The sequence below is a fragment of the Scylla paramamosain genome, chromosome 27 (assembly GCF_035594125.1).
Source record: "Scylla paramamosain isolate STU-SP2022 chromosome 27, ASM3559412v1, whole genome shotgun sequence".
NCBI classification, from domain to species: domain Eukaryota; kingdom Metazoa; phylum Arthropoda; class Malacostraca; order Decapoda; family Portunidae; genus Scylla; species Scylla paramamosain.
Genome location: NC_087177.1, coordinates 1,724,928 through 1,742,500, shown reverse-complemented (window position 1 = coordinate 1,742,500; position 17,573 = coordinate 1,724,928). Strand labels below are relative to the sequence as shown.

The window sequence follows — 17,573 nt, the reverse complement described above, 5'->3', positions numbered from 1 at the left end:
GGGAGTGAAGAGGCGAGAAGAGGAGAGAGGGAGAGAGCAGGGTAGAGGGAGGGAAGAGGATGGGCAAGAGAGGGGACTGAGGGGAAGACGAAGGGAGAAGGAACAGGGAGGGGAGCAGAGCTAGGAAAGAAACAGAGGGAAGTGAAAGAGGATGCGGGGAAGGATTTTCGAACAGGGAAGAGGAAGAGAAGAGGAAAGTGGAAGAGGCTGCTGAAGGAAGTCAATATGAGAGGAGCGATTTGAAGTGGCTGTCAAGCATGTGATTGATTATTGAAGCTGTGACACCTGGAACAACACTAGGAGTACAGGTGCGTGTGTGTGTGTCTGTGTGTGTGTGTGTGTGTCGGGAGGGGGTGGAACGCCGGTATAAGAAGATCGTACCCAATACTAAAATATAACCTTGAAATGCTTAAAAAGAAAATAAATAAACAATAAATCAAAATATAGCTCATGTTTACCTGTCAATCATAAACACTTATACCAACCACCACCACTACCACCACCACCAACAACAACAACAACAACAGGCCACAAACAAGGCAGGTTGCTAATGACGGGCCTCGCGGTTGGATGTTTATTGAATGTTTACGCTTCCCAGTGTTTCCCGTGCCTTCGTCTGGCGCGCCGAAGCCTCGAGACGAAGAGAGAAGCTGAGAGCAGTGGAGGAGGGAGGCAGATCCGAAGGCACGTCAAGTACACTGTATACACTTCCTCCCTCGTCGAGAACACGCGGCGTAAACTCGTCCCTTGGCTAACCCTCGAGCCTATAACCGCCGAAGTAAACATGGCAGATACCTTCACGATTTTTTTCTCGTTATTTATTGCCTTTATTTACGTCCGTGTCATAATAACGAGAAGGAGATCATCAAATGTTTCTCCTTCTTCCCACACAGCCGCGTAACTCGCTTCAGATTAGATACGCAGTGGGTAGCATGTCGTTTATCACAGCCTTGTTTAAAGCCAACAGGTCTACGAATATTGCTTCCCCATTTGCGTTCCTTTCCATTCTCATCCACGCACGCCATCCGCGGACCAAGAAGGAAGATGAAAGATTGAGAGAAATTTACGGCGCTTCATTATGACAACAACAAAAAAAAAACACGAAAAAAACATTCCACACCCAAAATGGAAGTTGTTAACAAAGTGATCTGATACTCCTCTCTCTCTCTCTCTCTCTCTCTCTCTCTCTCTCTCTCTCTCTCGGAAACTGCAGAGTCGTGGGAAGAAGGGAGGAAGAAGAAAAGGAAACTAGTGAGTTACGAATAGATAAAAATTACCATTATTAGGCATAAGAGAGCACAGGCATTGATCAAACCTTGCAGTGAACAGATGAATAAAAAAAAAGTCAATAAATACTTCTATAATGCTCAATGAGAGAGAGAGAGAGAGAGAGAGAGAGAGAGAGAGAGAGAGAGAGAGAGAGAGAGAGAGAGAGAGAGAGAGAGAGAGGGAGAAGGGGGAGTTCAAATTCAAATAGATTAATTTACACTAAAGCTTGTTTTTCTTTTACATTTTACATACAGTGGAAATTACAGTGAAGTTCGATAAAGTAAAATAAAGTCAAACAAAATGAAATAAAAGTCTACGGATATAATCACAGGCAATACAGTTGTTACTCATTTGGGTGTACGACGCAGATCAAATTGGAATAATATAAAATAAATCTAAATTCAAAAATATACAAAACAATAACAGCCTGACAAGATTAAAGGAAATATAAAACTTGTATAAAACATTCACAGCTAATAAGATTATGTCCATTTTGCATCTGAATGAAAGTTAAACAAAAAATAAAGTATTTGTACCAATAAAAATAGACTTATCTGTGTTTAAGAGAGAGAGAGAGAGAGAGAGAGAGAGAGAGAGAGAGAGAGAGAGAGAGAGAGATGTAAAACAGAAGGATGGCAAGGACACGGGGCAGGAGCAAGGGTGTGCGTGGAAGTGACGTGGGAGGAGCGTGTACGAGGCTGACATGGGGAGGGAGGGACGTGGGTGGAGGGACGTGTAACATGAGTGGGCCTACAGTGTGAAGCAGTCCCAAGTGGCTTCCTTTTCCTCCCTTTTCTTACTCCATTTTCCCTCTCATTCCTCTCCTTCCCTCCTCTTTCCTCTCTCCTGCCTCGTTTACTACAAGGGAAGGGTAACGTACGTATCCTGTCTCGTGTTTGTGTGTGTGTGTGTAATTGTGTGTCAGTCCATGCATTTCAGTTCTGTATATTTCTTTTCTTCTCTCAAACGAAATGACAAAAGCAAAAGAAAATATAGCGAAATAAAAACAGTTCCAGTTCTTTTTACTTCTTCCTCTATTTCCGTCTTTCATCTTGCTCATTCTCTTGGTTTTCCTCAGTGTGTCGTGTTTCCTCTCCATAATGGACTTTCTCTTTCCCTTTTGCCTCGAGTTTATATATACGAGTGTATACATATATATATATATTTTTTTTTATTCTGTGGAGCGAGTGAAGTATTTTTGTTTACTCATATATATTTCTTTTTGTTCCACTTTTCGTCATTGACATTGTTATTTCCTTGTCCTGTTTTTCTTTCCTTACTTTCTTCTCTTTCTCTATATTTCTTTCTCTCCTTCTTCCCTAGTGATTCTCCTCCTCCTCCTCCTCCTCCTCCTCCTCCTCCATTTTCTCCTTGCTCTCCTTCCATTCCTCTTTTCCTTATTCTTTGTGCTCGCCACCTCCTCCTCTTCCTCCTCCTCTTCCCAGAACCACTCAGCCCTCTTCGTTTTCCAGCCCTCCTTTTCTCTGATTTAATGTCATCTTCCTCCATTTGGCATTATTCCTCGTCTTCCTCCTTCCTCTTTTCCTCTCCTTATTTTTCCTCCTCCTCCTCCTCCTTTCCCGCTGCTGCTGCCGGTCACGCACCACAAACCCGTCACGAGGACACAGCACGCTTCGCTAATAAATCTTCGGCAACCACCTGTAGCAGAGATGGGTCTGAAAACAGGACACCAAGATCCAAGGCAGCTTCGTTAGTGTCTCTATGGATACGACACATGACACAGTATAAAAGCCTTCTGGTGCATCTATAGGAGAGGATAGGATAGGAGGATAGAGGAGGTTTACTAGGTGTTGTTTTAAAGTGAGGGTGGCAGTGGTAGGGCGTCATACAATCTCTCTTAATGGTTTTGTAGGTGAGGACACACGCAGTTGGGTATTGCGGTAAGTTTGTGCGGTCCGTGTGAGGTTGACACAGGAAGTACAGTGTCCGGGTGGTGACAAATGTATGCCTGTCCTGTGTGTGTGTGTGTGTGTGTGTGTGTGTGTGTGTGTGTGTGTGTGTGTGTGTGTGTGTGTGACAGGAATACTGGTGGTTATGGGCGGAACATCTGTTGGTGGTGGTGGTCGTGGTGGTGGTGGTGGTGGTGGTGGTGGTGGTGATGAGCACCCCACGCCCACTGTCCTGTTTTGCGTTACCCCCACAACCAGCTGCCCCACACACACACACACACACACACACACACACACACACACACACACACACACACACACACACACACAGAGAGAGAGAGAGAGACGTGGTGGCGCAACAGGGTGATTAATTGCCAATGAAGTTATTTAGTCCACTTATGAATGCAATCCCCCCCCCCCCTCTCTCTCTCTCTCTCTCTCTCTCTCTCTCTCTCTCTCTCTCTCTCTCTCTCTCTCTCTCTCTCTCTCTCTCTCTATCCATTTATCTATCTATCCTTTCATTTATACATACATCTATCTATGAGTGTGCTCTTATGTATGTGTGTTTATTACCGCGCTCCCCTACACCCCTCTACTACATCATGGGAGTTATTGCTGAGTACATCACCCCTCGATAGTATCAAATAAACACACACACACACACACACACACACACATACACACACACACTTTAAATCAGCAAACACAAGCACACACAAAAAAAAACACAACACGAACACACACATGAAGCACAAAGAGAGAGAGAGAGAGAGAGAGAGAGAGAGAGAGAGAGAGAGAGAGAGAGAGAGAGAGAGAGAGAGAGAGTAACCCAATTCGATAAATGTCATGCACAGTCCATCTCTTCCATTCACACCCGCTCTTGTCCACCCGCCCACCCACATCACTCCTTCACTCACCACCACCACCACCACCACTGACCTTTACGTCCAATTTCCTTTCTTCATCTTTCACCACCGCTATCATGTCCAGTATTTCCTTCCACTGTTACCTCCTATCTCCCTAACTCCTCCCAGAAATAGCACTCACCATCCATCAACACATCAACACCCCGTCCCCCCTGTACTCTCTTATCCATACTTCCTCATCCACTTGGTTAGATTACCTATCCACAAAGTACACTGTCATTCTGTTTCTTTTCATTTTTTTTTCTTTCTCGTAATGATTCTTCTTGCAGTGTGTTTCTCTTTATCTACGTTTCTCTCATCTATTTCTCCCTATCCACTCTTCTTGTATTAATTATCCACAAAGTCATATTCTCATTATTCTCTTCTCACTTGTTCTCTTCTCCCAATGGTTCTTCTTTCCATGTACTTCCTTTTATTTATTCTTTTTATCTTACCTAACTCTATTTTTTCTTCTGATCCGCCCAACCTCACTATTTGTTCATCCTTCCCTAAAAACATTTAAAACTTTCTTTCCTCTTCTTCCTTCGGTACATTGTTTTACCTTCTCTCAGCTCAAATTATTTTCCTCACACTCGTTCTGTCTTACGTCCCTCCACCACACACACACATCTTCCACCCTCTCTCACATCTTCCAACCTCTCTCTGTCTTCTTTTTATCCCTAAACACAATAAAAACTTCTATTTCTCTTCTTTCTGCACATTTTTATACCTTCTCTCACCTCAAATCATTTTCATCACACTCGTCCTCTTTTACCTCTCTCCACCACACACATCTTCCACTATGTACAGTTATCATCTCATCCACTTCTAGATGTCCACTGAATCCGTCACCATTACAACCCTTTGGTTCATTCCCACCAGCTTCCTTCGTCACGTCCATCGCTTTCATCCTCCCAAGTGTCACCTACATAGCCGTCCGCCACCAGCACCGCCACAACCTCCATCCTCTCACGTGGCATGCCAATTAACGCTTTTCACGCAAATTAAGTCTATCAACCCGGCCGCTTCCCCTTAATTCATTTCGTTTGCGCATTACGGCGGATCCCTTTCATCTTTTTCCCTTTTCTTTTCTTTTTTTTCGTACTTCAATTTTATGGGTGTAGTGGATGATGAACTTTACGTCTGTGGTGGTAGTAGTAGTAGTAGTAGTAGTAGTAGTAGTAGTAGTAGTAGTAGTAGTAGTAGTAGTAGTAGTAGTAGTAGTAGTAGTAGTAGTAGTAGTAGTAATTTAAACCCACAATCGAGTATAAAGTGCAGTAAACAAAATCTTAGACAGACACGTCATTCTCATATTTGTACTTTCAATAACATGTCTCCTGGCCCTGATGCTGAAGACACTCCCAAAATCTAAGCAATCCATCCTCTTACACAACTCTCTCTCTCTCTCTCTCTCTCTCTCTGCTTCTCCTTCTCCTGTGTCCTTTACCAAACATTTTCTCGTGTTTGTTTTTAATCACGACCATATCTCCTTTTCCACTCTCCCGTTCATCCCTTCTCATCTCATTACCTCTTTTTCTCCGCCACTTGCCGTACCTAATCCACACCTCTCCTTTTTCATGAACAGGAACATCTACACACACACACCACACCACCACACACACACACACACACACTCACAGATTAATTAAGACAAAGCTTCTCTTCTTCTCAGCATCCTTCTCGCATCTTATTCTAAAGAGTATTCTTACTACTCTTCTTTCTCCTCCTCCTCCTCCTCCTCCTCCTCCTGCCCTAGTCACACCTCATCTTTCACACTCTCATCTTCCGTCAACGCAATACTTGAGTACATTGAACCTTCTTAACAAATCTCTCTCTCTCTCTCTCTCTCTCTCTCTCTCTCTCTCTCTCTCTCTCTCTCTCTCTCTCTCTCTCTCTCTCTCTAAACAACGCCACACTCTTCCTCATCAACCCAACACAAAAAAAACAGGATGAGAGAGAGAGAGAGAGAGAGAGAGAGAGAGAGAGAGAGAGAGAGAGAGAGAGAGAGAGAGAGAGAGAGAGAAATGAGTTATCTCCTTGTGGTTCCTCCTTCCCTCTCATTTTGCTTCAAGAGATCGTATATCATTTAGGGATGTTTGTACGGCTGCATTTAATATCTGCTTTCTGTGTGTGTGTGTGTGTGTGTGTGTGTGTGTGTGTGTGTGTGTGTGTGTGTGTGTGTGTGTGTGTGTGTGTGTGTGTGTGTGTTGAGATGGGGGGGGTGGTTCGCGCTTAGCAACAATTCCCTTCACTGTCTGTCTGTCTGCCTGCCTGTCTGCCTGTCTGTCTATCCATCTCTCAGTCTGTTAGCAAGCGCGCACACACACACACACACACACACACACACACACACACACACGATGATGATTTACTGAAGTACGTGTGATGTGATGTGATTGTGTGTGTGTGTGTGTGTGTGTGTGTGTGTGTGTGTGTGTTGCACTTCATTAGCACAGTGACTTGCATTTCACAGTTTCCTTTCAATGAATAACAAGCTTCACTCAGCGTCATGCACGGTAAGGGAATGATCACACTCACTCGCAGCCAGCAGACGGCCGGGGTGGGGCATTACTGAGTGTGGATAAATTAATGGACGCGGATGAAGGGACGCGAGTGAATGGGTGATGGTAATTAGATCAGAGTGCATTACAAACTGGTCATTAATCATGTCACTGCATACGTAATCTAACTGTGGTAATTCTGTGTTCGTGTTTTTTTTTTTCATTTGCAATTCATGTTTACTCTTTTCTTTCTTTTTTTCTGCAATGGTTCGCCTGCCTCCGTTAAAATACTGTAATAGGTTTTTTTTTTTGTGAGTGTTTTGAGGGAAAGGAAAAGTGTTGTGAATTTCTTTTAGTTGTTTTCTTTCTTTCTTTCTTTCTTTTTTTTTTTTTGGTAGTATGACAGTCGAGAGAGTTCGTATGTGGTGTTCCTCTTTCATTTCTTTAATACGTAAGGAATTATACAAAGACATTACTCGCTCTTACCTATTGCTTTTGTCTTCCTCCTTTGACCCTGCTACTGCTGCTGCTGCTGCTCCTCTTCTTCCTCTTATTCTTCCTTTTCCTTCCTCTCATCTTTCTCTTCCTCCTACTACTCCTCCTTTTCATCATCATCATCATCATCATCATCATCCCTCCTTTCCTTATTCTCTTCCTCCTCTTCCTCCTCCTCCTCCTTCAAAATTTCTCATCTTTCTCCATTAGAATTTATCCTGTCTTCTTGCTCTTCCTCATCCTCCTTCTCCTTCTCCTCCTCCTCCTCCTCATCCTCCTCCTCATGTTCTTCCTGTTTCGCCGTATTCCCCTTGGAAAATTCTTAATGTCATCCCGGCACAAAGACGCCCCAAAGTCTCCCTATAAAGCGCATTTCCCTCTTATCTTTCGGCAAAAAAATCGTGATGCCATCATCCAAGACTTGGTAACGCAGGAAAGCCTCGCGGCCCTCTGCTTGAAGCACGAGGAAAAAAGGATGAGGAGGAGGAGGTGAGGAGGAGGAAGAGGAGGAGAGGGACTATTTTCTTCCTCACCTGTGACCTCTTTCTCTTCCTTCACCTCGTTCTTTTCCTCTCTTCCTGCTTCTATGTACTGTTCATTTTTTACTTTTCTTTTTTTTTCATCAGGTTCTCCTCCCCTCCTTTAGTTTGTTTGTCTATTTTTTTTTTTTTAAGGGTCACCTCCTTCATTTCCTCATATATTTTGCTGTTTCCTCCTTTCTAACTAACCCCTTTTTAAGCTTCTCTTCCTCCTCCACCCTCCTTCCGTTCCTCTTTGGTTTCGTAAGCGAGAGGAGAGATGGGACATGGCAGACAGAAACAGGCATTCATACATTAACAATAATCTGGAGTACTACATTCATCACACAACCACTCGTAACTCTTATAATTTCCACACCACTTACCATCACACTCCTCACCACACTTCACCACACACCCCATTACCTCCACCTATACGAGGCTGGATCCCATTACCTCCACCATCATTCTTCCACTCACCACTCCACGTCCCATCACATTACGGAGTACACATACCACATGGCCAAATTTTCTCCCCGCCTCCTCCACTCTCGCAGCCACTAATATGAGTCTCCATTTCTCTTCATTTCATTCAGTTTGGGAGAATTTTTACCTTCACCGAGGATGCGAAAAGGTTTAATAAAAAGAGCGTAAATAAAGGGACAAACGAAGATAAATTTGTGTGAATCAAAGTAAAGAAAATCAAAATAGTTGGATGGATAAAAAAAAAATAATAAATAAGAAAGGTAAAACAAAGATTAATCATTGCTAAATAAAAAAAAAAAGGGGTAATTGAAAAGGATTTATAAAGGGTTGAAAATAGGGACAATATGTGTAATGTCTCTGTGAGTGGGGTTTTTATATAATGTATTAGTTATTTTTACGTTCTCTTTATCATCTTTTTTTACTGGAAATTTAAAGGTGAACTGGTATAATTCCCCCTTTCTTATTTCAGATATAAAATTATTTCCTTCTTTCGCCTACGTAATGACTTGTTGAACAGCTGATTGCTTAGCGTTTTCTTCCTCTTCATATTCCTTCAGTAAACAATGCACGTTTTCTTTTCCCTGCCTCGTTTTCTTTCAAGACAAACTGAGGTGAAGTTATTTATGCAGTTATATTTTACCATCAGTCTCATTTAACAATTTCTTCATAGCATCAGATGGTATATTTATTTTTTCTCTTTGCATCAAAAATATAAATAACAAACAGATCAAAATACTAAGAATTATATTTAAGCATCAAATTCTCTAAAAGCATGAGCCATAAGCTGAATATTAACTAATTACATACTCGTAAGTTGATGCTTCAAGTAACGAGAGTAAATGACTTGTTGCCTGAGTTGCTGCGTCCTTCAAGTCTCTGTGTTGAAGTTATTATAGGAATTAATGTGTGCATGATGCTGCCTTTGATTTCCCCACGACTCACTTCAGGGCCATCAGAACTGTCTGAGAGAGAGACAGACAGACAGACAGACAGACAGACAGACAGACAGACAGGGAGGAGGGAAAGATACACAAGGATAAGTGTGCATGACTAATTGAACGACATATTTGATAAACTTCATAAGACACTTGGATGAATTTAGATTACACTGCAGCTTTAAATTAAAAAAAGTGAAGAGGAAAGCCTTCACGAAGCACTTATGGAAGATATCATTTTGACAACAACAACAACAACAATAATAATAATAATAATAATAATAATAATAATAATAATAATAAGAGTAAAACTTGACTACAACTCTCCCTCAACGTTACTTCATTACCGACCACAAATGTTTTATGCATCGCCTTTCATCCATCAATCAGTTAATCAGTCAATCAGTCAATCAATCCAACATTCAATCAGTTCATTAACCAACATCTATTTGTACGTACAGTCATAACTCACTCACAGTTTGCCCATTTATAAATCCTGAAAGGTAAAACGATAATTGAAATACCATTTGCCTGCGGAGGTACCACAACCAGCACAGACACACAGGCACACCAAGAAACAAATACAGACAGGGGCAAATAGACTCACAAAAGAAAGATCGAACAAGAAAGGAAAGTTGATCAAATGGATGATATACATGAAACGGATGGACAACAATGAAAACCGCGATGCAGAACTAAGACATCCACGAATAACAGACAAGAGGATGGAACAGGTCACAGTCTGGGAGGGGACGGACGGTGACAGGGAGGGAGGAAGGGACGAGATAAAAGAAAACGGGCTACGAGTAAGTAAGGGCGATGGGATGAGAAGATAAGATGATGGAACGGAAAGCTGGGAAGAGAGGAGGAGAAGGGATGCAAGAATAGTAAAGGAGATAGAGATGAGAAAAGAAAGGAAAGAAAAGAGATAGGAAAATAGGAAGACTGAGGAAAAGATAAAAATTAAGAGGGAAAGGAGGCAGAAAAGTCCGAGAGAAAGAATGAAGAAGAGAGAGTGAGGGGTGAAGAACGAAAAAGACAGAAATTTGGGAAAGGAGTGAGGTATTAACTCGGTGAAGTAAATGAAATAAAGTAAAAGGAAAGTAAAGGATAGATGTAGAATGAAGTATAAAAAAAAGTGAAAGAAAAATACGAGGAGGGGCAGGCAGGAAAAGGGTTCACTAATGAGGTAGTTCGAATGACAAAATCCAAACTTTCATGGTCTCACTTCACGAAATCTGTTTCCCATCAGACAGGGGGACTTTTTTTTCACATCAAGGACAAGAGGAAAGGAAAACAGAAGGAAATATATTTTAGTGATATAAATTCTCTTCATTTTCAAAAATTATCAATATATTTTCCACTTATTTCCACCATAAATCTATATTTTTTTACGAACTCTTTTCACACCATTGCCACAACTGTCACCACCTGTACACGTGTTGGTCAGATTCATTACATGCCTCAATCCTTCCATGAGAGACGAGGGATATCACTTGAATTACTCAACGAAAGGATACGAGAGACCTCCTGAAATACTATCCGTCTGAGCTATAAGGCCGTCTAATGCTACTGTCACGTTGTAGTAATACTTGAAAGCAGACCATTAGTATTCGCTTTGGGTGTAATTCAACATGCGCACGAAACAGGCTTTAAAACTGTAAGCTCAGGAATCTGCTTGTTATCCACCATCCGGATGTCATTGTTATGCACTTAAATATCCTTCATATAATTTATTTGGTGTTACTTTATTTATTTTGCCAATCGGTCACGGGCTACAGACATCTTACGAAACAAAAGACAAAAGATTGCCGATTGCAGGAATTGATTTTCCATTGCTGATTACGGTGCAGGAGGGGTTGCGACCACAGTACTATTCGAGTCCAGCCCTAATGAACATCACGCCAGCCTCACACGCGGTCCTGGAAGTGGAGGAGGCAGCAAATACGATAAGGAAAAAGAAGTGCCCAGACCCGGGATTGAACCGGGGACCTTTAGATCTTCAGTCTAACGCTCTCCCAACTGAGCTATCTAGGCCGTTACATACTTAGTGGGTTTTTTTTTTTTTTTTAACTAAGAGCTGTAAGATTAAATAGTAGTCTTAAAAAAAAAATGTATGAAGGACAGATTTTAAACCTACTCTATTTCCTGCCTTTTTTAGACGAGGACAACAGATCATTCACCACTGATATCTGTTCCTCGAATTGTAAACATCTTAACGCACGCACGTCCGCTCCCGTTGACTTTCGCTACCGAGTCTCCCTGTTCACTTATGCATTAAAAATATTTGCTTGAGATGTCAGTCATATTCTGCATAGTGTTGACTGAGTGTGTATTGAGTGTTTATTCAAAGTGTCTAACGCTGTCCTTGTGTTGCAGAGTGTTGATCCTGGCGATAATGAGCTGCACCAGTCGACGCCAGCAGGCCGCGAACAACGCCAAGAAGAACTCCAACAAGGACGGCAACCACAGCCCCAAGATCAACCTGGAGGAGGCGTGGTGACTAAATGAGGCTGCGCTGCCCCCCGTTGGCCAGTGGGAGACGCGGGACTCCAAGGGAGAAGTGATCTCCACCCAATGGGAGTTGAACACCACCGCTGATGACGACGAGTGCATCAAGCCCCTGCGGGACACCACTTGGGAGGAATCCACAGCCTTCCGGGAGATGTCACTGGCGCACGGCAAGTTCAAGGTGTGCCGGGTGTGACGTCTCCCGCAGCAGACTGTTTGTAGTGAGGCGCGAAGGACCTGCCATCCATCCATCCATCCATCCGCTGCGCCGGGACACGAGTGGGCATGCGCAAGCCGACTGACTGACCTGACCACAACTGACGTGATCACAGTATTACAAGGAATGAAGTGGATGAAGTGCCTGTGTAGGAACCCCGACAAGCCATGACCGTACTATATGGAAAAAAATACTAAAAAAAAAAAAGATATACATTACGTAAGAACTAATCGGATCTAGAATTCGAGTTACTGACTGACTGACTAAGTGACTGACAGGCTGACTGATTAAAGCTCTTCATTCCTACCGAATTCGACGACAGCAGGATGTATTCATTCTTCACACCCAACCCCTTCTCATCTCTCTTCCTCCCTCCTCTCATGTGTCACACTCACTCCGTCAACATCACTCCCCTTTTCATCCTCCTCCTCCTCCTCCTCCTCCTCCTCCTCCTCCCTTTAAACAAGCTTATCTGAAACACTGGAAGAAGTTTTAGTATAACGGGAAGGTCACACAGCCAACTTTCAATCCTGCTCCTCCACCTTCCCCTTACAGAAACACAAAACTCATTCAAAAATAAGATAAAATGAAAATAAAAATTAAGAATATAGAGATATGAACCACTCCCCGATCCCACCGTGGCGATGCTTCGAAACACTATGAAAAAATTTACGAAACACTATGACTGTGCCTCTTGCCATGATCTCAGTGCTTCATAAGTCCCTGGTTCACAAATTTATGAAGCACGGGCAGATCTTCATTTTCTCTCTCTCTCTCTCTCTCTCTCTGCTGCTTTTACTTCTTTTTCCCTTCAAGACTGAACAGGGAGGGAAAAAAAACACGTGCCTTATGGAGATTTGTGGTTCAGTCTTGATATGGAGAAATTTTCCTCTCTCCCTCCCTCCCTACCTACGTGCTCTTTATACTTACCCTTCCTCCCCTCCCTTCCTCCCTCCCTCCCTCACTCACTTCCAAAACAGTTCCCATTACTGCATGAGACAATGAGATATTTTCTTTATTGTTATTGGAAAGATACTTAATATAGGAAAGTCTTACTCAGAGGCAGAAAATAATAACAATAATATGGCACTGAAGTACAACCCTATATATTATTATTTTTTTTTTTTTTAGGAGTACATTATAAACAGTAACTTTTTTTATACTCAGAGAATCCGTTGATTGTCTCTACAACTCATGGGTTTTCTAAGCATTATTATTATTCTACAGCTCCTAAATTACTCTTAAATTAGAAGTAGTCTTTAAATTATGTGCATAGAAGAGACATTTATATTTATTTCTCATAAGGTTGACGTTATAGAACTTTAAATGTATTAATAACGTGGACCGTGTCAATAAGAAGGAAAAAATTGAACAAATACGAATATAATGACGTTACGATTACAATAAAATCTCAATTTAGTTTTTTTTTTTTTTTTTTGTGGGTTATGGTGAAGAAATACCTTTTTTCACTATTCACCGCCTAACTGTGAATAAATCCCACCTTTATTATTTTTTATTCACCGACTTATTATGTACTATATAGTTTTACATGTCGTACCCTTTCTTTTTATATATATAACTTCATGTGTTTGTTACCGCACACAACGTACGCCTCTGTGACTTGCTAGTAACTCCCGTGCTGCCCTGGAACCATTTTCACCAAGCCCTGTTAACATTTCCACACCAGCAGGACTTCGTGAAAATGCGCCCACCTGGACACCGCTGCGCCTTTGTCGGCAACGCTCACACACGACAGAGATGTAAATACTGTGCAACTCAAAAAGGAATCATGTTTATAGGAGTTATGTTTTGTATGTCCAAGCATTACTACGATTATTATTATGAAGAAAAATATTATAATCTCTCTCTCTCTCTCTCTCTCTCTCTCTCTCTCTCTCTCTCTCTCTCTCTCTCTCTCTCTCTCTCTCTCTCTCTCTCTCTCTCTCTCTCTCTCTCTCTCTCTCTCTCTCTACAATGAGGACAGAACATAATTCTCTAACATGTACTTATGCTAATCTTAACTCCCCCAGACCGGTACATCGTAAACTTTCTACCCAAATGCCTCCAAACCCTTTATCCTGAGCCCTGAGCACCACTGATACACAACCTTTATCCCCTTCCCCATTACGCCTCCCCTTCACACAGCCCATGACACTCTTACACCTTCCCTTGCCTCCTGTACTTTCAATCAGTCTTCCCTTACGCATCCCGATCCTCATATGCTAAGCTTCTCATCCCTTCTCATCCTTCTTGCCTCTTGTTGCCAGCCTCCTTACTCTCTCTCTCACATTTGTTTCTTGTATTTGTTCCTCTTCCTCCTCCTCCTCCTCCTCCTCAACCAGCTTGTATGTATGTGTTTCAGAGCCAGATTATTTTAAGTGTCTAGTCTTAACTATACGTGTAATTTATAAACAATGTAAAAAAAAATGTATCGTGTGTCGTATCATTTCTCTCCTTGGAAAGACTGTGTGTGTGTTTGTGTGTGTGTGTTTGTGTGTAAAGAAGCCGGTAGTAGTAGTGAGACAGACAGACATCATTAAGTAGTTTTTTTTCTTCACCGTCTGACAGTACAGGTTCCTAAAAAAAAAATGTCCTTGGCACGTGGCTGGCTCTGTCATGTTACGTTTCAGCCTTGTAAATCCGAGACGTAAGAGAGTCTTTTTAGCGTGCCACCACCAGAAGACGAAACAAATACAAGTTAAAGGTGTGTATTTCCTCTCTCTCTCTCTCTCTCTCTCTCTCTCTCTCTCTCTCTCTCTAAGTCTTCACGATAGCGGTACATCAGCGGAAGGGCATAATTCTAGCTATTCATGCAGCAGTTAAGTGATTCGTGTTGGTATTGAGTGAGTTAAGGACACCGCACCAACGACACGATGAGATGTTGAGAGCTTGTGTCTTGGTTACGAAATAAATAAAATGAATAAACAAAGAGAGAGAGAGAAAGAGAGAGAGAGAGAATTAATAGAACAATCAACTAATACATGACGTACATACGAGTACATACATATAATCTGTACGTACATACATGTATACATAAAAAAATTAACAAAAGAAAGCAAGGGAGAAAGAAATAAAAAAAAAGTGAGAAGGAAAGAAAGAAAAAGAAAAAGAAAAACAAATAAAAAAGAAAACAAATTATATCATAGATTAAAGAAAGAAAAACAGCAGCAGCAGCAGCAACAACAACAACAACAACAACAACAACAACAACAACAACAACAACAACACCAGCAGCGGCAACAACAACAACAACAACAACAACAACAACAAGTCTTGGTATTAAGCTCCGCGGTGTGATGAGCCTCAAAACTGACAAGAGGAGGAGGAAGGAGCAAAGTTCCCCCAAAACTTCGCTCATAGTGACACCTTTATGAAAACGTTAAGTGGCAAGAACCGAGAAGACCATTCCCGTTTTCTTTCGCCTTCTTAAATACTCGTCCTAAAACTCTCAACTTTTTTTTTCTTTTCTCTTTTTTTTATTCTTGTCTCCTTTACACTCCATCAATATTCCTGGACAAGAAGAAGCCACCATTCCGTTTTCTTCCATCTCACTAAAACCCTTGCAATCTCTTCTTATTCATGCCCCCGTGTCTCTCAGAGCCATCAATATTCCTTAGCGAGATGCCCTCAGCCCTCGGCCCTCAGCAAGCGACCGCAAAGAGAAAAGATAAGACGGAGCGAGTGGTTTTGAGTGAGGAAAGTCGTGCAAATTAAATGAGGAGGAAGGAACGACCGGATTTTTTACTTTTATATTTTTAAGTAGTCATTACACGTGTCATTAAGGGGAATTTCGTCCGCCAGTCAAAAGACATGGAAAGTTTTGCGGTAAGAAAGGAAGGTATACAGTGTGATAAGTGGCAATAGGCTGAAGAAGTCTCTCTCTCTCTCTCTCTCTCTCTCTCTCTCTCTCTCTCTCTCTCTCTCTCTCTCTCTCTCTCTCTCTCTCTCTCTCTGTGGTCTTCATGCGTGTTAATGAAATAAATTATGGTTGGCCTTGCTTCTCATTCTCATATTTCAAGCAAAACTTCAAATTTACTGCATATGAGCTGCGTTTCTCCTTTTTCAGCCATAAAAATAGCAATAACATTAGTAATGATGATGATAATGATAATAATAATAGTAATAATAGCAGTAGTAGTAGTAGTAGTAGTAGTAGTAGTGGTGGTAATAGTAGCAGTAGTAATAAACGCCACTACCACTACCACCACCACCACCAACAACAACAATAACAACAATAACAACAACAACAACAACTACTACTACTACTACTACTACAACAACAGCGTATGTCCTTGCTAAGGCGATTAATTATAATTATGTTGTTGGTGCTAATGGTTGTGTTTTCTGGAACACACACACACACACACACACGCACACACACACACACACACACACACAGCATTACATTACATCGCTGCAACATTTTTCTCGTTTAGTTTGAGTCTCATAATTACGGTTGCGTGTCTGTCGAGCGGCATGAACGTTCAATCAAGCAGGAAAAAAAACTGGTCAAACACTTCCAAATTAGAGAAAATAACGTAGCAAAAAATACGTCATTCCGCCAAACGAGAGGACCCCACGCGAGGAGCAGCCGTCACCAAGGGCACACCTAACGTTCGCTGGTCTCAGTATTAGGCGGAAATAGGCGAGAGAATGCTATGTATTATTTCACATACCAGTTTTCATCAAATCACGCCTCTCACCTGATTTACTTTAAATATACACCAGTTTCCTATCTTACTATACGTAGCGTCCTAAAAATAACAACAACAACAACAAAAAACTATAGACCCACTACAACCATAAAAGAAGGAAGATAGACAATTATTTAACACTTAAAAACAATTAACCCAGAAAACTATAGAAAAGTGATCAGGACAAAGTGAACAAAATATAACGAAGTGCCGTCCAAAACCGAACTCCCGTCCTATGGTTTGATGAAGTTGTCAGCGTGACCTTACTTTCTCTCTACGCTATCTAAAGTGACTGCCCATCATGGAATTTTTTTAATGTTTTTAGTCTTTAGCGCCGGGATGTAATGCCGATGCAACTCTGAATAACGCTCTCGTGAAGGACCGTGCTGCCCCCAAGACCTCTCCGCTACAGTCACCGTCGAAGGCAAAATGTGGGTTTTTTTTTTTTTTTTTGTGACACGGATAAAGTTGTCATAGTACGAAGGAAGGAATAATTAAAGTAAAGCCTATGCAACAAAATCTATCCATACGAACGCAACGACGGGGAGAGAGAGAGAGAGAGAGAGAGAGAGAGAGAGAGAGAGAGAGAGAGAGAGAGAGAGAGAGAGAGAGAGAGTGTGTGTGTGTGTTCCATGTTGTAGTGTATATCCGTGAAAATAATAAATAAAATGATAAAGTACTGTTATTTACAAGACTCAAACGCTTCCCGCTGCACAAGTATACTCGTACTCGTTTACATATTCAAAAAAGCTACAATTTTTATCCGTGTGCCTCTCGAGCGGCTCACAAAGGCTCATCACGACTCAGCCTCACCCAGCCCGGCAGCAGCAGCAGCGGCGGCGTGAGGCTTACCCGCTGCTGCCAACAATAGAGGAGCTGATGTACTCGCGGGCTTGCCAAATATACCTGGGAGTGTGTGGGAGACTCGATCAATAGGCCACCTGTTGCTGCAGTACTATCGCGACCTGCTGCTACTACTACTACTACTGCTACTCCTGCTGCTCTTGTTGTTGTTGTTGTTGTACTGTTATTAACACTAACATTGTTATCATTATCATTACTGACACTATTATCATGGCAGGATCTTGTAAAGTAAAGAGCTTGTGGTGAAGTGTGTGTGTGTGTTGTCTGA

General features: G+C 41.9%; 1 protein-coding gene and 1 non-coding gene across 2 annotated transcripts in view; one reads left to right on the top strand and one right to left on the bottom strand.

The window, feature by feature from the left end:
* LOC135114023 (uncharacterized) overlaps positions 1 to 13,698 on the top strand; it is a 48,671-nt gene extending 34,973 nt beyond the window's left edge. Inside the window, exon 2 of the mRNA XM_064029642.1 lies at positions 11,399 to 13,698. Within this exon, the coding sequence (XP_063885712.1) occupies positions 11,399 to 11,522 (124 nt within the window). The 3' untranslated portion in view covers positions 11,523 to 13,698. The remainder of the gene's footprint in view (positions 1 to 11,398) is intronic.
* On the bottom strand, positions 10,984 to 11,056 carry Trnaf-gaa (transfer RNA phenylalanine (anticodon GAA)). Its single transcript has one exon. It is a non-coding gene; the product is annotated as a tRNA-Phe (tRNA).
* Positions 13,699 to 17,573: the final 3,875 nt, after the last annotated feature.